The 25,371-nt window shown below is 49.0% G+C and overlaps 13 protein-coding genes across 13 annotated transcripts; 8 read left to right on the top strand and 5 right to left on the bottom strand.

Annotated features, from left to right (window-relative positions):
• Nucleotides 1–240: 240 nt before the first annotated feature.
• On the top strand, nt 241–1,725 carry F4807DRAFT_454677 (Indoleamine 2,3-dioxygenase; the record flags this gene model as incomplete). The annotated part of the gene is made up of 1 exon (XM_048000609.1): nt 241–1,725. The coding sequence occupies one exon, from the start codon at nt 241–243 to the stop codon at nt 1,723–1,725; it is 1,485 nt and encodes a 494-aa protein (XP_047848976.1).
• Nucleotides 1,726–2,012: 287 nt separating this feature from the next.
• Nucleotides 2,013–2,711, top strand: F4807DRAFT_447298 (uncharacterized protein; the record flags this gene model as incomplete). The annotated part of the gene is made up of 1 exon (XM_047999868.1): nt 2,013–2,711. A coding segment is annotated over exon 1 (275 nt), but the record flags the coding sequence as incomplete, so codon positions are not given.
• Nucleotides 2,623–3,985, bottom strand: F4807DRAFT_334187 (DUF706-domain-containing protein). The gene has a single exon (XM_047995312.1). The coding sequence runs from the start codon at nt 3,845–3,847 to the stop codon at nt 2,927–2,929; it is 921 nt and encodes a 306-aa protein (XP_047848974.1). The 5' UTR covers nt 3,848–3,985; the 3' UTR covers nt 2,623–2,926.
• A 484-nt stretch (nt 3,986–4,469) lies between these two features.
• On the bottom strand, nt 4,470–7,128 carry F4807DRAFT_334197 (uncharacterized protein). Its single transcript, XM_047995313.1, has 11 exons — nt 7,084–7,128; nt 6,894–7,030; nt 6,695–6,723; nt 6,541–6,624; nt 6,439–6,483; nt 5,926–6,380; nt 5,602–5,863; nt 5,111–5,539; nt 4,948–5,054; nt 4,792–4,891; nt 4,470–4,730 (listed from the first exon to the last, which is right to left on the bottom strand). The coding sequence occupies exons 2-11, from the start codon at nt 6,932–6,934 to the stop codon at nt 4,585–4,587; spliced, it is 1,698 nt and encodes a 565-aa protein (XP_047848973.1). The 5' UTR covers nt 6,935–7,030; nt 7,084–7,128; the 3' UTR covers nt 4,470–4,584.
• A 412-nt stretch (nt 7,129–7,540) lies between these two features.
• On the top strand, nt 7,541–10,128 carry F4807DRAFT_447288 (sugar transporter). The gene is made up of 7 exons (XM_047999867.1): nt 7,541–8,114; nt 8,315–8,650; nt 8,709–8,915; nt 8,972–9,031; nt 9,089–9,504; nt 9,569–9,659; nt 9,724–10,128. Exons 1-7 carry the CDS (start codon nt 7,749–7,751, stop codon nt 9,940–9,942), a joined length of 1,695 nt encoding a protein of 564 aa, XP_047848972.1. The 5' UTR covers nt 7,541–7,748; the 3' UTR covers nt 9,943–10,128.
• A 94-nt stretch (nt 10,129–10,222) lies between these two features.
• F4807DRAFT_447283 (uncharacterized protein) lies at nt 10,223–11,009 on the bottom strand. The gene is made up of 2 exons (XM_047999866.1): nt 10,756–11,009; nt 10,223–10,700 (listed from the first exon to the last, which is right to left on the bottom strand). The coding sequence occupies exons 1-2, from the start codon at nt 10,849–10,851 to the stop codon at nt 10,536–10,538; spliced, it is 261 nt and encodes an 86-aa protein (XP_047848971.1). The 5' UTR covers nt 10,852–11,009; the 3' UTR covers nt 10,223–10,535.
• Nucleotides 11,010–11,118: 109 nt separating this feature from the next.
• Nucleotides 11,119–12,202, top strand: F4807DRAFT_334159 (V-type ATPase). Its single transcript, XM_047995310.1, has 4 exons — nt 11,119–11,372; nt 11,442–11,480; nt 11,563–11,776; nt 11,877–12,202. The coding sequence occupies exons 3-4, from the start codon at nt 11,627–11,629 to the stop codon at nt 12,036–12,038; spliced, it is 312 nt and encodes a 103-aa protein (XP_047848970.1). The 5' UTR covers nt 11,119–11,372; nt 11,442–11,480; nt 11,563–11,626; the 3' UTR covers nt 12,039–12,202.
• On the bottom strand, nt 12,138–14,330 carry F4807DRAFT_334162 (DUF1716-domain-containing protein). Its single transcript, XM_047995311.1, has 3 exons — nt 14,214–14,330; nt 14,106–14,154; nt 12,138–14,045 (listed from the first exon to the last, which is right to left on the bottom strand). Exons 1-3 carry the CDS (start codon nt 14,238–14,240, stop codon nt 12,367–12,369), a joined length of 1,755 nt encoding a protein of 584 aa, XP_047848969.1. The 5' UTR covers nt 14,241–14,330; the 3' UTR covers nt 12,138–12,366.
• A 156-nt stretch (nt 14,331–14,486) lies between these two features.
• Nucleotides 14,487–16,231, top strand: F4807DRAFT_447271 (phosphoglycerate mutase-like protein). Its single transcript, XM_047999865.1, has 5 exons — nt 14,487–14,713; nt 14,776–14,887; nt 14,937–15,146; nt 15,212–15,955; nt 16,109–16,231. The coding sequence occupies exons 2-4, from the start codon at nt 14,833–14,835 to the stop codon at nt 15,673–15,675; spliced, it is 729 nt and encodes a 242-aa protein (XP_047848968.1). The 5' UTR covers nt 14,487–14,713; nt 14,776–14,832; the 3' UTR covers nt 15,676–15,955; nt 16,109–16,231.
• Nucleotides 16,229–18,531, top strand: F4807DRAFT_334101 (glycoside hydrolase family 76 protein). The gene is made up of 5 exons (XM_047995309.1): nt 16,229–16,868; nt 16,942–17,062; nt 17,137–17,495; nt 17,615–17,856; nt 17,940–18,531. Exons 1-5 carry the CDS (start codon nt 16,781–16,783, stop codon nt 18,492–18,494), a joined length of 1,365 nt encoding a protein of 454 aa, XP_047848967.1. The 5' UTR covers nt 16,229–16,780; the 3' UTR covers nt 18,495–18,531.
• Nucleotides 18,532–19,676: 1,145 nt separating this feature from the next.
• Nucleotides 19,677–20,956, bottom strand: F4807DRAFT_447247 (uncharacterized protein). Its single transcript, XM_047999864.1, has one exon. The coding sequence runs from the start codon at nt 20,419–20,421 to the stop codon at nt 19,801–19,803; it is 621 nt and encodes a 206-aa protein (XP_047848966.1). The 5' UTR covers nt 20,422–20,956; the 3' UTR covers nt 19,677–19,800.
• Nucleotides 20,957–21,180: 224 nt separating this feature from the next.
• On the top strand, nt 21,181–22,794 carry F4807DRAFT_334083 (NAD(P)-binding protein). Its single transcript, XM_047995308.1, has one exon. It carries the CDS (start codon nt 21,482–21,484, stop codon nt 22,535–22,537), a length of 1,056 nt encoding a protein of 351 aa, XP_047848965.1. The 5' UTR covers nt 21,181–21,481; the 3' UTR covers nt 22,538–22,794.
• A 1,593-nt stretch (nt 22,795–24,387) lies between these two features.
• F4807DRAFT_465679 (uncharacterized protein) lies at nt 24,388–25,302 on the top strand (the record flags this gene model as incomplete). The annotated part of the gene is made up of 1 exon (XM_048002304.1): nt 24,388–25,302. The coding sequence occupies one exon, from the start codon at nt 24,388–24,390 to the stop codon at nt 25,300–25,302; it is 915 nt and encodes a 304-aa protein (XP_047848964.1).
• Between the last annotated feature and the right edge of the window lie 69 nt (nt 25,303–25,371).

Raw genomic sequence — 25,371 nt, 5'->3', positions numbered from 1 at the left:
GCATGCCCACAACCCACCGGTAGTCTCGCACGGCTGAGGAGTATTACGGGATAATATCTGTATACTCCTTGCGTCAGGAATTAGACTTTATTATTATTTAGTTTATTTCAAGTTAAATCCGCCATTTGGTCTCACGTCAAATCACAGCACGACAAGGTACAGCTTCACGCAGCGCTATTAACCTAAGTGGACCATTCCCGCTGTCTATCTTGTGTAACTTCGAGATACAACATCGTCGTGATGAGACCCCCTATTCCGATCTTATCCGATTACGGAATCTCCCCAAAGCATGGCTTCTTGCCCGACGTCTTGCCTTTGACGAGGCTCCCTGACCCCTATTACAATAAATGGGAGTCGATCGGCGCCAACTTTCAGAGCTTGATCCTCAGCAAACGTCTTCGAGGAGTCATCGACCGTCTCCCCGTCCTCTCCACCGTCGGTCTGGAACATGACGCAGAATGGAGGAGAGCCTACATGCTCCTCACCTTTTTCGCTCATGGCTACATCTGGGGAGGTGAAACTCCTTGTGATCGAGTGCCGCCGAGCATCTCTGTTCCGCTACTAGATATCTGCGAACGCCTTGAAGTTCCGCCCGTGTCAACTTACGCCGCCTCTGTGCTGTGGAACTTCAAGCCTCTCTTTGTTGACGAGGACATCGACGATCTTGACAATATCGCCACCTTGCTCACCTTTACCGGGTCGCTCGACGAGTCTTGGTTCTATCTCGTCTCTGTTGCCATCGAGGCTCGTGGTGGCCCCATTATTCCCTTGATGCTGGCAGCGGTCTCCGCCGCTCGGCAGGGCGATAGCGCAACCGTGACACGTTGTCTACGCGCCTTCGCCGAGCGCCTCGATGATCTTGGCGAACTATTGCGCCGCATGCACGAGAGCTGCGACCCTAGCTTCTTCTATCGCCGCATCCGCACTTTTCTTGCTGGCAGCAAGAACATGGCCGAGGCAGGTTTGCCGCATGGTGTCATGTATGACGACGGTTCGGGAAAATCCGAATACGTCCAATACAGCGGACCTAGCAATGCCCAGAGCAGCCTCATCCAGTTCTTCGACATAATTCTTGGCATCGAGCATCGGCCAACGGGTGAGAAGCCCGATCCGTCGCCAGAATCAGAACACGAAGGGAGAAGCTTTGTACCGAAGCACAATTTCATCCGAGACATGCGTCGCTACATGCCGGGATCGCATGCTCGCTTCTTGAATGATGTCGGCGCTGTCGCCAACATCCGAGAGTTCGTCGAGAGCCGTGCCGCGTCTGATCGCTCTCTGAGTATTGCGTATGACGCGTGTCTTGCCATGCTCCGCTCATTCCGCGATATCCACATTGCTATTGTCACACGCTACATCATTCTGCCCTCTAGGGAGAACAGGGCTCGCAGTCGCTCTCGCAGTCCGGAAGTCGTCAGAAGCCGACAGAATATGCCGACCAACCTCGCAACCGCATCTCGGAATGAGAAGCATAAGAAGGTGAAGGGCACCGGCGGGACAGCCCTGATTCCGTTCCTGAAGCAAGCTCGCGACGAGACTGGTGAACCGTCGGTCGAGGGATGGGCCAAGAAGTTCATGAGTCGACAGACCAAAGTCTCCGGCCAGAATGATTTCTTCCTTGGGAAGGAAGAGAAGGCCGAGGTCTTGGATGAACCGCTCGTGGAGCATGGTCTTGCGGGAACTTGGACTATGAACGAAGAGTACGGCGGTATTTGCAACTACTAAGTTGAAATATCATCGAAACATTCGTCTCTTAGAATATCGTTGGCTTGAATTATTCCTACGTTAAGAATTTAGATTACACATTGACGTTGTACTGCTATTCTGTGTTTTTATGATAGCCACGATGCTGTGTTTCTTACCTAGGTACCTAACTCATGTGTCTAGCCATCATCTGGATTAGCTATCTGCCGTTACTAAGAAGCTCTCGTACATCACAACGTCGCGTAGCAACCTAGTATCACAAGTTATAAATAAACTGAACTAGGTAGACAACATCAATCCGAATTTGAGCGCAGTTGATCCTTTGTCTAACCCACACGCATGTCTTGAAACCCATTCAAGGACCGCTAGAAACCCTTTGGCAAGACTATTTATAGATATTGACTTGCTACAACAAAGCTATTCTACCAAAGTATGGGTTTCTTTCAGACAGCTATCCCAATAATTGAGCGGTGAACTCTCTCTTCGAATCGCGAGCATCTAGATTCTCTGATTGAACTAACATTGTATCTTCCCTTAAGCTTTTTACTCGTTTCTTCTCATTTTTCAATTGAAATGCCCGGAACAATCACGGCAATAGCGTATGCAAGGGCGGCTCTCGTATTAGTTGCGCTATCGCTACTCATAACGCGGGAGGCGTTGGCAATTTGGCGACCACCAGCTCTGTCGCCGGAGATGACGGCGGGTAATCCTACCAACATAGTCCTTAAACCTCAGGCACTCACAAGCCACGACATCCACTCAGCTATATGTACTGATATAGCTGCCAATGTCACATTGGAGCACGACATGACGTGCTATGCCCTCAAGGCGGACGAGAAACAGTCTAATTAGGTAATGGTCGCTCGGCCTAGGTTACCACACGGTGATACCCTTTTGCCTGTTCATAGAATATCACAATACGAATCATATGAATAGGTACCTATGCAAAGAGTGTAGTGGTATTTTTTGTGAGAATACTCTACAGATTTAAAACCACAGTTCAATCTCTGTCCCGACTGGAATAAAAAGCCAGCCAATCCAGGCCCTAATATAGGTGCCATACCTCGGCAATGACAAGAAGCGTCGAGGGGAATGATGTATCCCGCTCGCCATACCATCACCGCCTTATCCCAAAACACCCATGAAAACGCTAAATCGATACAGTACAAAAGAAAAAAATCATCCAGCCATTCGCGCAGGATGCGACGCTATAAGTAATATTCTACCACTTGACAACCTTCTGAGGAAAAAACTCGTCGATCAGCTCCGAATAATACGGCTTCAGCGTCTCGGCGTCGGGGATGCCGTCGCTCTTGCTGTACAGGTCGTACGGGTTGAAAGCGCGCACAGCCTTGAGCATCTCCTCGTCGTGCTCGTCCATCAGCTCGCGGTACGCGTTCTCCTTGTGCCACGGGTAGAACGAGTGGTAGCGGATCATGGCCAGGGCCTCGGGAGGCAGGGTCGACTGGTCCTTGACGACGTGGTATAGGTACTCGTCGTGGCCCCACGAGAGCATCACGTTGTCCATGCCGCATCCGGGGGAGTAGATGCCGAACTTGGTGCTGTAGATCGGGTCCTTGGAGTCGGGGTTGCTCTCGAAGGTGTCCGGGTAGATGATGCGCTCGTCGAAGGCGCAGCCCACGGGGAACGTGTCGCCGACGACGTCCCATTGGCCCTGGGAGCCGTAGAAGTACAGCAGCTTGCCGAGGTCGTGGATCAAGCCTGTGAGCTGCATCCAGCGGGGCTTGCCGTCGCGGCGGATGGCCTCCGCGGACTGGAGCAGGTGCTGGATTTGCGAGAGGCTGGTATCCGGGTCGGACTCGTCGATCAGCGTGTTGAGCTTCTCCATAGCCTCCCAGACGGTCATCTCTTCCCGCTTCCGGGTCTTGAAGTCGTTGCGCGCCTTGAGGTTGTACGCCACCGTCTGCTTCTCATGCTGCTCCCGGTAGAAGTTCTTTACCCGGTCGCATGCCTCTTCGAACTGTCTGAACTGTGTTTTATCCTTCTCTGTGTCGAACTGTGACTCAGAGTCGAACTTGGATTTTGCCTTCAGCACGTTGACTGCGTCGATGTGGTCGGAAGTCTCCTCAAGCTCAAGCCCGCTTCGGCTTGCGGTGTCATCGACGAGGACGCCTGGTGCCATTTTGATGTCTGTTAATTATAGGAAAAATAAAGGGGTAATTGTGCTGGAGGTTAGGTATAGTCTCGTAATAGTCTCGAATATCTTTGATGAAGAGTATAATGAAGAGTGTAGATTGTTGAGTATGATTAGCAAAAAAATCCATCTTGAAACGTCGTCATCTCAGCCTTGATATATACTCGAGGCATCGTGTAAGTCGTATACTAGGGCCAGAATCCCCGCGATAGGTTGATGTAAGTTCAGGTCGAACTAGGTGAAAATCGCCGAAACGAGCTGGATCTAGCCAACTAGTAAATGCGCCGGTCCCCCGCAACAAAACCAGGTACGCAGACCCTGCATACATGCGGAGTATAATCTGCAGAATCTGCAGTCTTCGGGGTCGGCTTCCAAATTTTGTGAAAAAGAGGCAATACCGTCCGGCTCTAGACGTAAAACATAACTCGTCCCATTGGATTGTTGTCCCTCGCCCGCACGTAGCATCCGGTATATTTCTGGGCGGGACAACGTCATCCTGAAATCATTTGGTATCGTAATTCGGAATATGCTAGGCTATCCTCCACACTGAATTGGTAAACACTCGCATTTGGACCCGGCCGAGCACTGTCAAGTTAGGTATTCCGGGGCGATATTTGTGGCCGCTCGCTGGCCTGCCCCGGATCCTGTCCTACCATCTGGACCCCTTGGACCCTTTAGACCCCTCCTTGTGGTCTGAAGCATCACCAATCAGATCTTACGTATATCTATCCATCTCCTTCTGGTATCCAACCCCATGCTTTCATTAGCTGCTGCTGTATTGCCGCAGTTGGTCGAGCATGACCCCCCTCGGTTGCTTTTAGTAAGTCGATGAGAGCCTCCTGGTCGGACCGTTCGCCGAATTGGTCGCCAACTATCTATACGGTTAGCTCGGAGTGTCCGACGTATTATCCTTCGCTTAGGACGCTTCTCACACATCGCGATGCCCATGCAAGCCGTGAACATGCCTGGCGGTGTCCACTTATTGCAGACGCCGATACCACAAAGCTCCCGCACGAGGTTCTCTATGCGGTGCTGTAGTCTTGTGAGGATTAGATATTCCAAGAAGTCTAGTGGCAACATAAACTCACAGTCATTCTCTTCACGGCCGCCCGGCGATTTGTACCCACTTTGGGGATCGATGGGTCAAACTGGGTCAGGAATAGCTGTGCAAGAATGTGATGTTGGACTCCGATGACTGAGTCTGATTAGACTTGGAACCGCGCTGGTGATGAAGAAGATGACGGTGCTTACCATGACAACTTGACACGTACCACACTTCCGGAAAAGCCGTAGAGGCTGCGCGCTCCCGGTAGAAAAACGGGTTGAAGGAGGGGGGTCGAGCGGCAGACCACTTTTGGCACGCCTCATCTAGCGCGTTCCATTCGCCTACGGTAAAGGCATTTTCGCCGAAGCAGAAGTTGAGAACGTCCGCGATGAGAACAATCGCGCGATTTGACCACGTGTAATCGTCGGCTGGCTCAAACGATCGGTCCACCACGAAATGATTTAAGGAAAGTTTGACGGGCTGCTGCGTTATCACCGCGATATAAATCTCTTGCCGTAGTCCTACCCAGAATGACGCGGCGCTTAGGCTGCCGGGCACCATGTAATGATCTCCGACGTTGACGAAGGCATGGATACCGAGCAGGTGGCTGTAGGTATCCTGACCTGTTGTTGGAACTGTGACGAGAATTAGTAAAAGGCCCTTAGGCCAACCTATCTTTCGGATTCTCTTTTCTCACCGTCCATCTCCTCAAGCATGCGCAGGATGATAGTTGCCGCGAATAAGTTCTCGTCCGACACCGTCGAAGCATGGTTTAACATGGGGATAAGATATCTCAGACACTCGTCATGATACCTGTTCGAGGCAAGGGGGTCGAAGTCCGTCGTGTGGCTTAAATGTCTCGCGGCTATGGCAAATATCGCGTTCAGAAGCGTATGAGACTCGGCAGCACGTTCTGGCACGACAAGTTCAAAATGCCGATGCGGATCGCATAAGTCCAGCTGTTCCTGTTAGATATCTTGTCTTTTGGAGTTCGTCATCACACATATCATTTCTTACTTACACAAATCGCCAGTTTTTGGATGTAGTGCCTGAAAAGTAGTGCTTCTGTCCGGTCCTTGAGTGGTAATGACGACGCCGTTTGTACGGTTGACGATATGATGTTCCTAAGAGGTGGTATCCGAACATCGTGCCCTATCGCCAACGACTGTGCATTGTATAATGCGGTAGCCGTAGATCTTGCTCCCGAAGTTTCTCTATAAGAATGATGTTCGGTTGGGGACGTGTTCTCATTTAAAAGCAAGGCATTGGTCCTCAGTTGCTTCCCCGTCTCTGTGTACTCCCTTAAACTGGTTATCGCCGGAAGCGTCGTCGTTGTCGTCGTTGTCGATGTCGTCGTCGAGGAGGCTGACGCCGGATCTTTTGCATCAGCGTTATCTATGCGAAACTCATATTGGGTTATATTGTCCTCTATGGGGCTTCCTGTGGTTAGACTTTGAGTCTCGTCGACATAGATCACTACTACATTTAGCCATCATCAACTTCTCCAGACCTATCATTCGGAGGTTGGATTTACATTGTCTCGGCGGCTTAGGCCACCTTTGCTCCCTACTAAAGGTGTCTGCAGTAATGTTAGCCTCGACTCAGAATGCTAAGATCTGCTGATGGCATCACGTACCTTTACTGGGTTTGAATTTGAAGCCTAATTTACACTCGCGACCCGCGCGAACACAGCGGCCGCATCTGGGAACCTCACGATCGCCTACTCGTCAAGTTCAATTTATTAACACGCTGTTGACGTCAAGAAATACAAGTTGTTCCAAGCAACTCACATTTCAAATGATGTTCACGGCATGTAACGCTATTTCCAAGAAATCGATGTCAGCGATAGATCTGCCCAAGTATTTCAGAAGAATTTCAGATTTACTTCGGGATCAGAATACAAATGTCAGGAGTATCCGGTTCGCTCAACTTGTAGCGACCACGCTTTTTGGAGCGAAGAAAAATAGGAAAAACAGAGGGGAACTATACCAAGGTGTGGCGAGCAACTCGGGATGCTCCGGTGAGGGCATTCGCAACGTCGTTGTCTCTTGTGAGTAGCTAAGCTCGTATTGCTTCGCTCGATATAACCGTATGGATCGAAAGAGCCCCGATCTTTATATTGTCATCTAATAAATGTGGTTAAAACCGCCGACTTGGGGAAACCTGGGGAGACGGAAACGAGAGGGATGGTCTAAAATAGCGTAAACAGGTTCACGGGACGCCAAATCCCAGGTCGGATGGCCATTTGAGCGCGTCGTCATTGGACGGTCTTTCGAACAATGAGCTTGGACTTGCCCCACGGGGTCGGCTTCGTCTCTCCGCAGCAGTAAGGGTGCGTAGTAGGGGTGCGTAGCAGAGCTGACCATTATGCCAAAGCAGTGTGGCCAATGGAAACCTCTTTAGCTTCACCTTGTTGCCGACCTTGGAGAGTCCAGTCCAAGGATGCCCAAGGATGTCCAGGATATTGGTCTCTTAGATGAGTATTCCTGGATTTAAGGCTTCTAAGTGGTTCTTCCCCGCAACCCTCTGGCATTTGGCGGCGTTATGAAAGGACAAATCCCAACGAAGCTAAACCGCTTACGGAGTATGGACAGCGGACGGCTAGCTTGCCTCGGTCTAACTAGCGGCCCAGTTCTCCGGGTTGATAGGCTAGAATACTAGAATATTCTTAACTTTTGAAGATAAAAGACCTGATAAGTCTTCCTCGGCGGTCAACAATGAAAGACAATTCGGTTCGCGCACGCTCCATGTCGTCCTCGGTGGAAGTAAGAGCATAACTCAAGTTGGCTCCTTTTTCGAATCTGCTATAGCGATAATCGACAGGTTTATAGATAGCCCGCAGATATGGCTGCGGAGACGGAGAAAAAAATGCACGACGATGCCATCTCAACGGGCTCGGCCCCGGCGGTGTCCCTGCAAGAGGCCCAGACCATGGCCGACGTAATCCGGAACGCGAAACTCGCGACCGAGAAGGAGCACAAGATGACCTTATTGCAAGGTCTCAAGTTGTATCCTAAGGCTATCGCGTGGAGTATCCTCATCTCGACATGCATCGTAATGGAGGGTTACGACGTCTCCTTGGTCAACAACTTCTACGCCTTTCCGCAATTCAACGAGAAGTACGGCGTCGCATCGACTGGCGCTGACGGCACGGTTACCTACCAAGTCCCGGCAGCGTGGCAGGCTGGGTTGAGTAACGGCGCGGTAGTGGTAAGTTAAACCGCAATGCGTCTATGTTTATGTCCAAGTTAAAATTGACTACCTTCTTCTTAAACCGGTCGCCCAAGCATACCATTGGTTACCGATTGACTGTGCCTGTGCTTACACAGAGCCTCCACCTGTTGCATGCATACCTATCATATGATTTAGTAATCAATTGACAATTATTGTCCTGACACCAAGTTTTATAGGGCGAGATCATCGGCCTGCTACTTAACGGCTGGGTCTCCGAGCGGTTCGGGTATCGATACACGGTAATTGGTTGTCTTGTGCTCGTCGCGGGTTTCACCGCCATCTTCTTCACGGCCCAGACCGTCGTACACCTACAGGTCGCCGAGATCTTGTGCGGTATCCCGTGGGGCGTCTTCCAGACCCTGACTATCACTTACGCCTCCGAGGTCTGCCCTGTAGCTCTGCGTGGCTACCTGACGACTTACATCAACTTCTGCTGGGGCGTGGGCCAGATGATCGGTATTGGTGTCATTATGGGCAACCTCTGGCGCACCGACGAATGGGCATATCGTATAGTAAGACCTTCGTATGTATTTTATTCCTTGGAGATAGCCGCTGACGAGACCCAAAAAGCCGTACGCGCTCCAGTGGATGTGGCCGCTGCCTCTTATTATCGGAATCTGCTTTGCCCCTGAATCGCCTTGGTGGCTTGTAAGAAGAGGGAAACTCGATGATGCCAAGCGATCGCTTCTTCGCCTAACCAGTCTAGATCGAGAGACTAACTTCGATGCGGACGAGACGATTGCGATGATGGTACATACCACAGCGTTAGAACAGAAGGTTACGCCTCCCAACAACGTCCTTAAGCCTTCGTCTCCGCTAACCATACTGCCTAGATCACCAAAGGAGCTAGCTATCTCGACTGCTTTAAGGGGATTGACAGGCGCCGCACAGAAGTATGCACATATGATTCGCTTTATTCATGCCTGTTTTCGTGATGCTGACTGGGACAGATCGTGTGTATGTGCTGGGCAATCCAAAACCTGAGCGGCAACTCATTTTCCAACTATTCGACCTACTTCTTAGAGCAGGCCGGCCTAGCCAGCGACAAGGCCTACGCGTTTGCCATGGGCCAGTACGCCATCAACTGCGCAGGTGTCTTTGGCGCCTGGACGCTTATCACCCTCGGAGTAGGACGAAGGACGCTGTATCTATACGGTCTTGCTTCTCTCTTCGTCATGCTTATGATCCTCGGCTTCCTCGGATTAGCCCCTGATAGGAACGCCGCATCCCTCGCGACAGGCAGCATCATGTTAGTGTGGGCTCTGTGCTATCAGCTGACCGTGGGCACTGTCTGCTACTCTCTAGTTGCGGAAATATCGACAAGACGTCTCCAGATTAAGACCGTAGTTCTCGGCCGTATTCTCTAGTAAGATTCCCTTGGCTTGAGCTGATGCTTGGCATGTTTAGCACTTGTAACTTACAGAACATAGCAATATCGTTGGCATCATTTGTGGCGTATTAACGCCGTACATGCTGAATCCTTTAGCTTGGGACTGGGGTAATTATGCCGGATTTTTCTGGGTAAGTGTCCCTGGAGTTATTTGCAAAGGTTATTGGTTTTCGTACTAATGATACGTCCTCGTAGGCGGGCTCTTGTTTCCTCTGCTTCGTGTATACTTTCTTCCGCGTGCCCGAGCCAGCAGGACGCACGTTTGCGGAGTTGGATCTCCTGTTCGAGCAGAAGATAAGTGCGAGGAAGTTCGCATCGACCAACGTCGACGTATTCGCCGAGCGCATCGGAGGCGATGTTATCAATAAGTACAAAGACCAACTTGACATTGCAAAAATAGATATCAAGGTATGAAACGCAATGAACGATTGATGATATACCGGGGTAATGGGTGCATGGCGCGAGGCTCGGAGGAAGATACCCCTTTACATAGTTTGGAAAGCCGTGTTCATAATTGGTAAGTAGCCTTGCGATCTCGAAGCGTTGTGTATATATTCTTAATGTCTATTTAATGAAAAAAACAACCCATCAATATTGAAATATATCTGAGAAGTGATGAGTGCGCGATGCAATAGAGAGATCATATATCTGAATTCAGTTTACACAGGGCATGAACAGGGTAAGGATTTGTCTGTTATTGGCAAAATGATATATTGCTATTGAATATCTATCAGGCTTGTTGGCAGATGCAGCAGAGGATGAAAAGGCATCGTTCTCCGAGGAAGTTCCAGGGTTAATTAGGAGGAGGCGGGCTCTAGAATTCTCGGCCGATCAAGCCTGCTAGTATCATGGATGGATATCTGCAAACCAAAGTTTCACTGTTTAACACAATCGCCTTCTCTCGGGTGGTAAATCGTCACGCACCTAGAAAGAGCCCATGCATTCCTCGGCAACATGCGGAGTTCCGGAGACACAGAGACTTAAGAAGACGGACGTAGCAACCACGGCTACCGGTCTGGTAATTTCTTGGCTTCGAGTTCCGCCGTAGTGTCTCGGACAGTTTGACCCTTCTTATACTCCTCCTCTAGGACTTTTTGCATCTCAAAGTCGAGCTGGCGTTCCTTCTTTATGCGCTGCTGCTCCATGTCGCGCACAACACCTTGATGCATGGCCTATATATACTTGATGAGGATCTACACGGTGAATGAGTCTCGAGAGTAGCCGTACCTCCTTTTCCATCTTCTGCTGAAAGTGCACCACGATGACCGTACCTACGGCGAAGAGAGAGGTGCCCGCCAGGGTGAGCTTCGAGGCGCGAGACATCTTCAGATAATTTATCCGAGTTGCGTAGATAATTTCTGAGTCGAATTAACTCGTGATAAGTATCCTGCCAACCCTACAAGTCCTTATGAGACCATTCCCATCTTTCCCCCTTGTCTGGATAAAATCGAAGCTTCAAATGTTTCCAAATGATGTTAGTGGGATGAGTTCGCTTTCACTATCACTATCGATAACGATCAATTGAGTTCAAAGGTGGAGCGTACTGGCGGCGTTGTTGTTTTTCCCTCGTCCGATGACCTCTAGCTGCAGGTGGAGCTTCAGGTTGCTTGTGCTACCTGTAGCCCGCTAACCCCTGCCTGGCCTGTGACCTCCGTCAGTGGTGATCGATTGATCCTGATAGCTGCTAAAACCAACCCTCTTACAACCTCCCCAACCTATCACAACTGCTCTTTGTTTGCGACATCATACGCCAGCCACGAACCTCACAGCTATCTTGCCGCCCCCCTTCGCCTCTGCCGATTTACTCATTTATACATAAGACGGATCTGTAGAATAACAGGATGGTATGGATCATCAACAATGTGTTGATATAAGTCAATGCAGCTAGCTAACTATACTTCTCTCAAATACAGTCGGCCCAGAATTCGGCAGGCATCCAGACCCTACTCGATGTACGCAATCACCCAGCTTACGACGATTTCAAATCAGTCCAACAAGGTCTACGTGGTAAACTTAGCTAACAGGCAGCTGTAGGCTGAGAGGGAAGCTTCCAAGATAGTGCAAAAAGCCCGGGAATGTTAGTCTCGCACGAACCATAATGACAGCTCGTCAGTTCATTGACTCACCTCTCACCTATCATCATATAGTCCGAACCAAAAGAGTACGAGAGGCACGAGATGAAGCCAAGAAAGAGATAGAAGCCTATCGCAAGGCGAAGGACGAGGAGTTCAAGAAATTCGAGGCAGAGGTACGATTCCATCGTCCAACACCTAAGCGAACGATTTACCTACGATTACGTTGGGTTTACCTTACGGTGCATGTGCTAACTAGTATGTCTTCTATTACAGCACACCCAAGGAAACAAGGAAGCCGAAGATGAGGCCAATAAGGAGGCCGATGCCAAGATCCTAGAGATCCACGCCGCCGGCAAGAAGAGCCAGTCCAAAGTCGTCGAGGACCTACTAAAGGCCGTGTTCGAAGTGAAGCCCGTCCCTCCCGAGAAGGCATAGACGTACATTGTCCACCCGAAGAGAAAGCTCGCGTCTAGGAATACATTTTAAGGGGGTCCGGCATGTTATATCACGATAAGTATACTGTGCCAAGGGACTCTAGCCGCATTACGTATTATTCAGTACTATCTCTAGTGCTAGTATCAATGCCAAAAGTTTGGAAGGAAACCTGGAATGGTGGAGGATTGGTGTTGCTAGCTGTGAGAAGCTTGTCTGTTAATATAAGATACGGGGTAGCTGAGTATGTCGCTAAACAGTCGGCATGAAACGCATCGTTGATCAATTGATTCATCCCGAAGCTATGAGACATGCTACTTGTCCGTCCCGATTACTGAAGGAATTCCACCAGTGTCAAAAGCATCTCCTTGAGGTCCCATGGATCCTTGTCTTTCGTGTCGTTGGCTTCTTCAATCCCCTTGATCTGCTCTTGCAGGGTATTCCTAATAACTTCGAACGTCTCATCTTGGTCCGCCAGCAGTTTACGAATCGTCTTCTTCGCGCCCTCATCCTCTGCGATCAGCCAAGCTAGTATGACGTCTATCGTTTGTAGACAAAACAGACCGGCATCAAGTCGTCGTAGAAACCACTCGCCGTCCTGAAGTTCCAACCAGTCACGGTCGTGAGTTCGTTTCTCTTCCTCGATTTCCCCTTCTACCTCGTTCATGCGTGCTGCATAGTCCCTTCTTATTTTAAATAGCTTAATCGTCTTCTCGTAATCCTTCTCGACGAACTTGGCTAACGCTCGGATTCGCTCGTCCGAGTCGGCGGGTAACAGCCGTAGCATAGACCCAAAAATACTAATTAGTAGCTCCATAGTAACTTTATCATTCTTTTTCTTCATGAACATGGTGAACAGGGTCTTGAGTCCGCCATCCTTGACGACTTTTTGACACACCTCGACTCCTGCTGCACCGGAACCCCCTACGGCGTGAGTGAGGAGTCGTAGTGCGGAGGCCTTGCTCTTGTTCCCATCCTTCAGCATCAACAAGCATAGCTCTGGGCCGTCAGCCTCCGCAAATTTGGTTTTGCCTTCGGGTTCGTCGGCGAGAGACGCCAGAGCCTCGAATAGGTTCTCCATATACTCCTCTTCGTAGCCCCCCTTTTCGGGGTCACGTCTTCGGTAGGCTGACGAGAGTTGGAGAAGAATCTCCATAGCATCTAAGCTAGCCAGCTTTGTTCGGGTTGGGGGAGAGTCCTGCATCAAGATTGCCAGAATCTCGGCCGCGTACTGCTTGTTCTGGCTGACCTTGGGCTCTTTGGCTTGTATTCGTCGCAACAACCACTTGAGAAGCTTGTCGTTTTCCGCGAACTTCTCTTTCGTAGCCGTTCTACCGCTACATAGGTTCTCTATTATTCCTAGGGCGTAATAAACACCCTTCTGGTCGGCCTCTTCCTTCTCGTCAAATCTCTCGAAATTCGAGACCAGTAACCCTAGTAGATCATCTTCTAGAAGGGCGTCGACGAGCGTATCCCACTGCTCGTCGTCGGCCACAACCTCCTCGTCCGTTAGTTCGTTGATAACTTCCACAGCATCGATCGCAATATCCGTATTTTCATGTGCCAAAAGGCCAACCAAGCTCGCAACGCTACCCAAGTTCACAAACAAAGTGTATAGCTCCGGGTGTTCAGACAAGATAGATAAGCTTCTGATCTCTTGATCGAGACTATTCTCGCTATCGGCAAATTTTGCCGGCTCGTTCTCGTATTTCGCACGTAGCTCGGCATTCTTATTTATACACTTCTCGAAGTTGATCGCAGTCTTCCGTAACCATGCGTTGTCGAACTTCAGAGGTTGTTGGTCGTTGGTAGGGTCAAGAGCATCGATATAGTCAAGCGCGTCTTCCTCTTGTCGTGTTAGTCCGCTGCCCCCGAACTCGTCCTCTTCGTCGGGTGGAAGTGCAGGTCCTGCCTCGGCATCGTCGTCGTCTAATTCTGCAGTTTCTTCAACGCTCGCATGACGACTGCCGGTCCCGTTGGATGACAGACGGGCAGACTTGTAAATTTCACCTGGAACACAGCAAGGGTTAATTGGCGAGGCGTCGAGTAGGGAGGGGAGATATGACATACTGGGGTCGCGGAGAGGATCTAGCTTGCGCTTGCTGCCGGCGCCAGATGCCTAGAGAATAATTAGTAAAAAGGTAGAAAAATGTATTGGTAGCGCAGAGTCTGACTGACCTTGAAAAGGTCATCTATATTGGCCATTGTGCAGTATAAGGTATATTGTAAAGATGGTAAATTTCGGTTGAAAACAACCTAATTCCCAAAAGTAAAAAACATCGAGCTTCACGTCAGTTGCTAGGTGCAAGGATGTACGTAGCTTCCCAGCTCTAAATTCAGCACAGTGCATATAAATTCACAGGTAGGTGTCGCACCTACCCCATTCAGCCCACCTGGAGGGAAAAGTCACCTTACATCCTGACAGTGCCACATACTGTGCTTCCAAGTTACGGTAGATAGGTGTACTACCAGATAGGTGTACTACCCGCTGATAATGGATCAATCGTTAGTGGATGTATCGGTCGTTTTCACTTCAACGGCTTCAATAATTCCACCATCTTCTACCAACAGTAAGCAGTTCTAGGCTTTGTTCAGTCTTGCTCAGTCTTACTCAGTCCTGTATTGCTTTTTTGAGGTATAAGAGGCTATCCCTTACGTTCTGAAAGGGTAATCGATATGTACTAGCTCCCATCACGGCATCATCATTCTACTTGCCATCTCATTAATGTGACTTATATAGTAAGAATAGAAGCATCAAAGGCCCTATTCGGAATTACACATCAGTGATTCTTTCAGAATGCCTCCAACTCTTATACTTGTCCGTCATGCTCAAGCTCGCCATAACGCAGAAGGTAAGTCTACTATGATGTATCGGATAAGCCTTGGTCTGATTTCATCTAGTAAATTTCGAATTGCCAGATCCGGATTTGACAGAGGAGGGACATAAGCAATGCGCAGACCTGCGACAGAGCCTCGTAGAACATCCTTTGGCCCAGCAAGCCGAAGTCGTGATCGTTTCTCCTTTGCGTAGGACGATACAGACCGCTTTGCGATCTGTCGACTGGCTCGTAGAGAAGGGCGTCAAGGTCGAGGCTGATGCAAGTTGGCAAGGTACGTTCGTATTTGACGTCGGATCCTGAATTCCTTCCTAGCAATATCTTGACACATCTTAATAGAAAATTCGGCCAAACCATGTGACACCGGAAGTCCAATTGACAAACTCACACAAGAGTTTCCCATGGTTGACTTTTCAAAGGTAGATCCTGTGTTTCCGGATAAGACGTCGCCAGCAGCAAGCCAATATCACTTTACCAAGCCGGCCATCCTCCAGCGTGCTCAAGTAGCTTTAAAGAAACTATACGAACGCCCGGAGAAGATCATTATTGTCGTCTCTCACTCGGCTTTCTTGCGGCTTGCTGTCTCCGGCTACTGGTACTTCAATGCTGACTACCGTATCTTTGACTTTGCGCCGATGAACGAGCCCGGAGACCCATACCGGCTTGAACAACATGAGACTACTAAAGAGACAGGAGGAGGACTCTCTCGGAGCTGGGTGGACCCCATAGTGTTAGGCTCAGACTTGCCAGAAGAGGATCCGGATGCGGGTGCGGATAAGAACGGGAATGGCCGGGGATATTAAGGCGGCATTTTAACTACCGTGCCTGCCGTGCTTGGAAAGTGATGTCTAAATAAGAATATTGCCTATTGGTCGAGTCGTTACGAGAGTGATGGTGGTGGCGGCAGTGGCTGGCGCCAACCCTTACCCCTTACCTCACTCTTAAGGCTTGAAGACGATCGTAGCATGGATCGAACAAAAGGTCTCGCGGCGCATTTATTATTCTCCAGCCTGTCCCAGTTCAATTACCGCTCTGCCGCTGAAGTTTCTAGCAAAAGAATTACCAGGATCTAGAGCCTACTCGGTGGGTTCCATGAATAGTGCAACCAACACCTTTGAGCGGAAATGAATATTTGAGGCAGTGCAGTCAAGCCCCATCCGAAAGCCCACCCTCATTGGTATCGATGAAACAACTCATTTTGTTACTTTTACGAGGTTTCGGCTAATTTGAATATAGGGCACACGCTGTAAGTCGGCTCTATGTCAAAGTCATACTATAGTAGAGGCCAGGAGAGCTCGTCTTAATAGGCAACACCTTTCGTGCTGACACGGCACAGCCTCAACTGTTGATGAGATGAGAATGTGGGCTGCAACCCCATTGGATCAGCTCAAGTACGAGATCTGCAACTTCCCGAACGTAACATTGAGATCTGAATATCAGTCGCATAGACTAGTATGTTAACAGCCATTCCGCGCAGATCGGCGGATTTTTATTTATTTATTGGTTGCTTACACCGCACGGTTAGCCCGCGAAGTCCGACATGCCCATATATGTGGTAAGGGACTTAACATGACTTTAGCAGACCGCACTGAGCCAATATGAGGCTCATGCTAGGTCTCCAAACGCTTGGCAGTTCTGTTGGTGATTACGGTTGTCGGCTGGCATCATCCTTCTATGGACCGGATGGTCTGTATCGCCCAATGACCCCTTACATAGGTACGACTAGACATCGGGGATGACGGTACATATCTCACACCTGGCCCGATATTTGCTGTGTTCGCCATATTACATGCTTAGACGTAGAATGAAACTTGTACTCCTAAATCCGTAGCTTAACATCTACCGATCTTTAAGCTTTTTGCAAGACGGTCAACTCTTAGGCGAAGTCGCTCGATCTAAGTCGCAAACATGTTGCCCGCTGCTCAGCGGCTCCATCTACTATGGCTCGCTCCGGCGGCCGTACTTGGAGCGCTCGAGGTCGATCTAAGTTCGACAGGTACGTGATTTTCGGCCCCTCGCGTCCGAGACTAGAACCTGCAATAAGTTTCACAGGCTTAAAATTCTCTCAGATTCCATCAAAGCCGCGGCGAAGCAAGTTGCGTACGACTTAATGACTTATTATCACGGCAACGAATCCGGGGCCACACCGGGCATCTTGCCGGGGCCACCACCGAACGGAGACTACTACTGGTTCGTGCCCCTTTCCATACCCTACTGCGGCCGAAAGAAAGGAAAGTGATTTACTAACGGCAGTCTGCGACTAGGTGGCAGGGAGGTGCGCTGTGGGGTACGATGATAGACTACTGGCACTACACGGGAGACGAGACGTACAACGATGTCACGTTCGACGCAATGCAGTTCCAGGTAGGCGAGAACCGTGACTACGCGCCACGCAACTGGACGCTATCGCTCGGAAACGACGACCAGTCTTTTTGGGGCATGTCAGCGATGCTAGCGGCCGAAGTAAACTTCCGCAACGCCCCGGAGGGTCAGCCGCAGTGGCTCGCCCTCGCCCAGGCTGTGTGGAACGAGCAAGCTGCTCCGGACCATCACGACGACGAATGCGGCGGCGGGATGAGGTGGCAGATCTTCCCGAGTAATAAGGGTTACGATTATAAAAACAGTGAGGACCTCCCCTTTTCACTATCAAAATAAGAGGAGGGAAAGAGGGAAACGATAAGGAAGGATAAATGAGTGGGCAAGAAGAAGTTGATGCAGGAAGTTGCTGACTTGGGTAATCAGCCATTGCGAACGGATGTTTCTTTAATATGGGGGCTCGCCTAGCCCGGTACACGCACAACGATACATACGCAGACTGGGCAACTAAGACGTTCGATTGGATTCTCAACGTCAAGTATATCGACAAGGACTGGAACGTATTCGACGGCGGCCACGTGCCTTATAACTGCACCGACATCAACCGCCAACAGTACTCGTACAATGCCGCCATCCTCTTATCGGGCGCTGCGTATATGTACGACTACGTAAGTCTTCCCTTAAACCACCACCTACTCCCATCCCAAAATAGGGGCAAACGAGGAATGCTAACGGTTTGGCCTATATGAAGACAAATCAGAGCAAGGATTGGGAAGACCGAATCAACGGGCTCCTCGACGGCATGGAACGTATATTCTTCGTCAACGGCACCCTCTACGAGCCCTCCTGCGAAGCTGGCGTGTGCTCGACCGACATGCTGAGTTTCAAGGGGTACGTGCACCGGTGGCTCGCCGTTGCCACGCAAGTAGCCCCTTTCACCAAGGATCGTATTATGAAGCTTCTACGGTCGAGCGCCGAGGCGGCCGTCAAGCAGTGCACGGGTGGTGCCAACGGTCGCCAGTGCGGCTTCCACTGGACTACAGGCGTATACGATGGTCAGACGGGTGCCGGCCAGGAAATGAATGTGCTCGGCGCGCTGTCGAGCCTGCTGGTGCAAGACGCGAAGGCTCCCGTGACGAATTCGACGGGTGGTACGAGTATAGGAGACCCGAATGCTGGAGCGAATGCCCCAAGCCTCCCCGAGGCTGCGCCTATCACGACCAAAGATAGAGCGGGCGCAGGAATAGTTACTGCTCTTATCCTTGGTAGTATTTCTGTTGGAGCTATGTGGATGGCATTAGATTGATTGATTTTTTTTCCAAAATCTGGTTCCGTTAGGGGAGTTATGTGTGCTTCTAGCATTGTGTATTTATCACATTCTATTCCGGGACATCAGAGTAAAGGACAAGAAAACGCATGTCTCCATAAGATAGACGCCCTTGGCCTCCATGCGAGCGGGCAAGTAAACAAGCAGTTAAACCAAGTATATTGATATTCGAGGAGCCGTTGAGTATCATGACTACGCAAGGAACGAGTTGAAGAAAACCAAATATCGATCGTGAAGTTCAATTTCATTGAAGAATACCCGAATCTTAGGAAGTGGGCAGTTGGTTTCTACCATGAGCGCTTGAGAATATGCTGCGAGCATGAACAGGTCTAGACTGATATCGGATTCATAGGTATAACTAGGAGAGAAGAAAAGGAGACGTCCGCCAGCACAGTATTAGTATTCATAAATGTAGCTAAGAATGAAGCAAAAAGATGGAAAGGGTATGCTCAAAAAGGTGAAAAAGTAAATATCCGGAATAGGATGGCTTGGTCAATCTGTGGGATGGTTACTCACTTTTTGTCGTCCACCAACCTCCGATTTCCCTCGTTTCTTGTCTTCTTATTGTGGATATCGCTCTACTATGGTTAGCTCACAGACATCGTTCATCTTTGGTCGTCCTTCGTATCGGCGAGATAGTATCGATTAAATTCGGCGTGCGTTAGACTCGAACCCCTTGGCTTCCAGTTCGGTTGCTTGTCAATTTGTAGCGTCTGTCACAATGTTAGTTTTAATGGTCCGGTAATGTTCCAAATTGACCAAGTCATCCTATTCCGGTGATAAAACCTCTTACAACTTGATATTATATGCCTAAGATCGCAGGCTACTTTGGTTGCCAGGCAGTGATGATGTGGTCTGAGCTTTGAATAGGTAGGTAGGTACGTTGACAACATACTCATGAGCCCAAGCTTCCTGCTAGCACGTACCTGCCCACATGGTTGACGATATCTTCTTCATCCAAGATCCCGACTCTGGTCTTAAAAGTATGGATGAACTCCTATCTTACTAAAACCATGCCGAAATTTCTAACCAACTCAATATAACAACTAAAATCATCGATCGTCATCATCGCTACACATCTTGCTGTCTTCCACGCTTCCATTTAACTTATATACTCCTTTAATCCATAGACTACACTATCACACCTACCACCGGCTAGACTTTTGTTAATAGAACTTGATTGTGATTATCTTTATTAATGACTACCTAGATAACAACAATACTTGACAATATTCCTGGCTATGCTTACGGAATTCAACAATTACCGACCATCAAGACTCATCACTCACAGCAGTGCTACGCCCGCTACAAGACCAGCTACCACACCCATGGCGCCCTTTACAACAGCCGTCGGCATGGCCGCCGCACCCTGTGACACACTAGTAGACGCAGCTTCCTGGGAGCTTCCAGCTGAGGAAGATTCGCTATTCGAGCTGGCGCTACCGGTAATGCTCGTTTCCGCCGAAGAAGCAGTCGGTGCCGCGGTAATAGTGTCAACTGACGACGAGGAACTCGTCGCATCAGAAGAGGGTGCAGATGTGGTCGCCGAAGAAGACCCTGCTACAGAGGTAGCGGTTGAACTAGCTGTTGCGGAGGCGGTTGCGGAAGCGATAGCTGATGCAGTAGCGGTGGCACCGAAATTCGGCAGGTAACTGGGCGAGTAGGTTGCGGTACCCGAGTAGGCCGCACAACCTGGGACAGTGGTCTTAGGTGGCGCACGGCCGCCGCCGCAGTCGAGAAAAGCGCATATCTCTCCGGTATCCGGGACGTACCAGATGAGGCTAGCGCCGCCATATGCGATGGTCTTAGACGAGACGCAGCCCGCTAGATCGGTCTTGGCTACGGCCTGCCCTGCGAGGAGAGCGGCCAGGACGACCGTGGATGCTTTCAAACTGTCGGCGAGCATGGTTACACGGGTTGAACCACAGGAACGGTTGTAGAGGATGCCAAGATGTGAGATTAAAGCTCCGAGGACGAGTGTGACGATGTATCAGACTCCAAAAACAGGAGGGATCAACTAATGAGCGGAATGCAGGAGGAACGAACGGACGGTAGCCTTTATTCAAAGCAACCACGAAAGGAAAGATGCGCGTTAGGGAGAAGATCAGAAAAAATTAAACAGAGAACAGGAGAAATGGCATTATGTACTTTTACGCGATTTCGCTGCCGCACCGCACGGCCTTTGCCCCTGATCAAGGTACCTTGGCAGGCGCTGAAAGCCTAGGCTAGTCTTAGACGGACTATTATAGTAGAGTAGCTAGCTGCCTACCTAGGTACTTACTAGGCAGCTAGCCAATAAGAGACCCAATTAAAGGGTGCGGCTGAAATCTGCGAAGTATTAAAAGTAAAACATGACTCTTTACGGAGTACATGGGTAAGTAGATGACCTCGCAAGCGAGTCATGCGTAAACGTCAATATTTACCTAGGTATGTATCTGCACTCTATTGAATGCGGCAAAGGCAGTTACAACACACATTATGTATCCTTACCTAGGTAGTATAAAAGAGTAATTATTTGCCTATTAAAAGTCGGAAACGACCTTAGTTGCATTCATTGATACATACATACATGCGTCAGTGGCTGATAAATATGGGATTACAAATCAAGGTCCGGCCCGTACCTATTTCAATTCCCCCCTCGCCCCCCTTTTCGAAACACAGACCAATCAAGTCCATGTGAAAGAAAAGAGAGTTCAATATCTTAACGTCTACCTGAAAAGCTCTAATACACGTGATTGTTTGACCCCCTTTTATAATCATTCGATTGTTAATTTCGACTTCCATTTCATGTGATTCGGGGAATTTAATCTCCGCCATTACATATCATACATTCATACATCCACGCACCCCTAGATGGCCATATAAAGAAATGACTTGGAGTATGGATGGCATACTGCTCCTGAACAGGGGACCATTATTCGGGTCAAGACCAAACTCATCCAGTCATTTTATCTTGCTTGCTCAGAATGACCTCAGGAAAGAAAGTCTTCATCGTCGGACCTGGCTTCATTGGCTGGAATGTGCTTGAACTGTTGGTCAAGGAACAATACGTCGTCACAGGTTATGTCAGGAGGCAAGCTCATGCGGATCAGATCAAAGCCTCAGGAGCCACTGACGCCGTTCTCGGCGACCTAAACGATAAGCCATTGATCACGAAGCATGCCTTGTCTTATGACGTAGTCATTCACACAGCTACCGCCGACCATCTTCCAAGCGTGGAAGCAATTCTAGATGCCGTCCAGCAGCGAGCTGAGAAAGGCCTCAGTACAATCTTCATACACACCTCGGGAGCATCCGTGCTAGATGATGGCGCGGAAGGGAGTTTCAAATCTGACAAGATCTATCACGATAATGTTGTGTCGGAAGTAGACTCCGTTCCTGATGATGCGCCACATCGTCAGATTGATCTTGCCGTTGTTAGAGCCCGAAAGCAGCTTTCAGAGAAGGCCAAGATCGCCATAGTTATCCCGCCTGTCATTTATGGGTTCAATCCAAATCATGGGCGGCTGACGATCCAGATCCCAACTCTTACCCGGTACGCTCTCAAGTATGGTTACGCGGGACACCTTGGAGCTGGCCTTGCTGTTGAAAGCAACATTCATGTGCTCGATCTAGCGAAAGCGTACGTGGTGCTACTACATCATCTAGAAGCCACACCAGCCAGCAGCCCGGATATCCTAGAGAACCCGTACTACTTCACCGAGACCACAGGCGACAACGAGCCAAGCTGGAAGGACGTTGCCACGCTCATCGGCGCCGAACTCCACAAGGCCGGGAAAATCCCGGACCCGGATCCGCGGACGATCCCAACCGAGAACTACGACGACTTGTTCGGGAATCATACACCTGCTGCCGTTGGTCTTAATAGCCGTAGTCGTGCTGTGCGGTTGCGAGAGCTAGGGTGGAAACCTATGGAAAAGAGCTGGGCCGAAAGTTATGTGCAGGATGAACTCCCCTTCATTCTCAGTGAAGAATCGGATCGTCACACGTTTAGTGGCTACAAAGGAATTGTTGCTAGCTGAAGAGGTTTGTATGAGAGCAAATTCATAGGCTCAACGAGGAGGAGACATAACGTATTTATGCACCTATCACTTAACCTAAGTGATATTGCATGGGTAAACAATCGGCAACGATCACACATTTTCAGCATTTAGATGTTTCACAAACCAATGCCTCGTTAGTTGTTGCTACTATGCTCTACTCCAAATATAAATGAATACCAATTAATGGCAGATACCTTAGGTACCTAGGCTAATATATCCCTTGTTTGACCTAGTAACGCACTAATCGATTTTACAACGATTCATAGGTAGGTATTTATTTCGACCCAGTGTCCATCAATCAAGAACATTGTATTTCCGTGATTATCTCAATGCTATTATCTGTTAGCTACTCAGAGTGACTATAGTAGCTAGCCCCTTACCCCTTATCCGAAGTAGGAATAAAGAAGCATACGTAAAGACCAAACTAAATATTTCTAACGTTAACAAAGGAAAATTGGGTTATTAGGTTTTCCTAGTGCTTGCCACATCTTGGAAATACCTACTTATCTAACAATCTCATGTAAACAATAAACGGGTTGGCAAATAATCCCGCAAGCCAGCCATCTACCCAAAGTAGAACAAGAGACTTCTATTGGTTTGTTAGTACTTAATAGGTGCCTCGTCACTTGGCCGGATATTTCAACAATAAATACATGCTATACACTTTTCCCCAAGTAAACTTCCAACATATTTAAACAATTTATTATATAGGTACCTTAATCAAGTACTCGTATATAGATCACTGCGCAGTAGACTATCCATTCAAGATGTGATTATTAAGGGTACAATTATGTCTCAAAACGACGCTGCCTTTAGGGCTTGCAAAATCCCATCTTTTCATAGATATATTTAACCATAATGACGTGGCATCATGGCCTGTATACCAACCTGTAAACCTTATTATCCCGTGGGCGTGACACATCGAGACTACCAAGTCACAGTGCAGAGTCATAGATCTCTGCATTTTACTCGTTACTCAATCGTATGCCGGTTGGTCAATGCCACAGTAGGTACCTTAGTACACAGTCTAGTTTTCCGTTTCTTTAAGGAAAGAAGAGATCACTAGATAGTCCGGCGGTTCACTCGCATGGGCCAACAAACTCTTTGTCTCTATGACTCCGACAACAATCGGGACAATGCTATCGTCCGAGTACAATGCATTTGTTCAAGTCAGTGTCATACAGACACACGATTCATCACTGCTACCAACTGGAATATTTAGAGTTCCTGGTGTCGACTCATCAAGTAGTCTGTCTCAATTCGCTTAGGGTTGTAGCTACATCCGGATTTCAAACATCTGGTTCACTTCTCTGGCCTCTCCTTAGATTCAGTTCGATACGAAAATAAAGGCTTATCATCAAAAGTCTTCAATCATCGATTTTATCTAGGTATCACACATTTCAACAACGCACTCCGCCCCCAAGATGACGAAGTTGATTCCCTCGGTATCATACGAGCTTGGGCTTGCGAGAGAAAAAATAGAACAGCTCACAGAACGAAACAAGGAGCTCGAGAGAGAGATCAATAGGCTCAGACTCCGCCTGAAAGCGAACAGAGTCCCACTACCTACGAACGGTCGACATTCTCAGCCTCCCACTCAGCAAGTTATCACTGAGCAAGTCGTTACTGAAAAACATTATCTCTCCTCCACAAGGGCATCTCGCAATCGAAGTATACAATCATCCCCGGCAACAGAAACCTCCGATAAGCAAGGCCTTGTCACCATAGAAAGAAAGGTTTATCGATACCAGGATGGAATCTTGATAGGTAACCATCCTGAAAATGATGGTTGGGGGGGCATACATTATCTATGTCCTACACGTTCATCGATGGCAAAACAGCGTCCTTGTGTTGGATACATTTCTGAAGAGGAGTACGAGTGCGACTCGTACATGAGTTACGAGTCTCCGTGTACTCGGGATTCGCCAGATTGTCCAAGAGAGACAAACCAAGAACTCTTAGATGAGCCTATCGAAGAACCTACCGAGGAACCTGTCGAGGAACCTGTAGAGAAAACCATTCTGGAACTGATTTCAGAGAAAACCGGTTTGAACCGATACACCGAATCCCACCTTGCCTACACACCAATCCGAAGTGAGGTCGTTTATGACCTTCTAAGCAGATCTCTACGCCTCGCCCAAGAGATATTTTATGACGGGTGTAGGATATACTTCCCCGACATCTATTATCGGGAATATGACGGTCCGCACGAGGTGCGATTTGGCTGGAAAGAGATGCAAGACAGCTTTTTCAGGGGGGATTTTACCGATAGGATCATTGCCGGAAAGCGATACCAAAGAAGTGCACTTGAATACTACATAAACAACATGACTTGGATACGCAATCAGGTATGCCACTTCCAAAGTTGCACGAGTGTCTGTCAGGTCGATACGTTGGACAAGGCAATACGAGATGTTCAAGAGTTGGCTGCAGTGTTTGGGGACGAGGCTAAGGCGTTACAGGCGCGAGCCTTACGAGACGAACTACACCAGGGGGCAAAGAGAGAATTGTCAGAGTTGGAGACCATGTGGCTGCTTGCGGAGCTCCCCGGCGCGCGACCTTGGCAACGTTACCAGTTGCATTCCTTGTGGAAGGTCCCTGATTCTCATCCAAAAGGCGAAGTGATCACTCGCATATGTCAAGAATTGAAGGAGAAACATCGGTCAATCGACAGGCCATACTGGCCATCGGCGTATCTTGAAGCATACAGAGACATTTTAGATAGCTGGACCGAACATTTATAAATAGATCCCGTTTTATTTCGTCCGCAGTCGAACCAATGTACTTAACCTGTCACGGGCAAAAACCAATAA

Source organism: Annulohypoxylon truncatum, assembly GCF_022578515.1.
Source record: "Annulohypoxylon truncatum strain CBS 140777 unplaced genomic scaffold F4807scaffold_57, whole genome shotgun sequence".
Taxonomy (NCBI): domain Eukaryota; kingdom Fungi; phylum Ascomycota; class Sordariomycetes; order Xylariales; family Hypoxylaceae; genus Annulohypoxylon; species Annulohypoxylon truncatum.
Note: the sequence above shows the minus strand (reverse complement) of the source record. Positions and strands in the feature narration are given on the sequence as shown.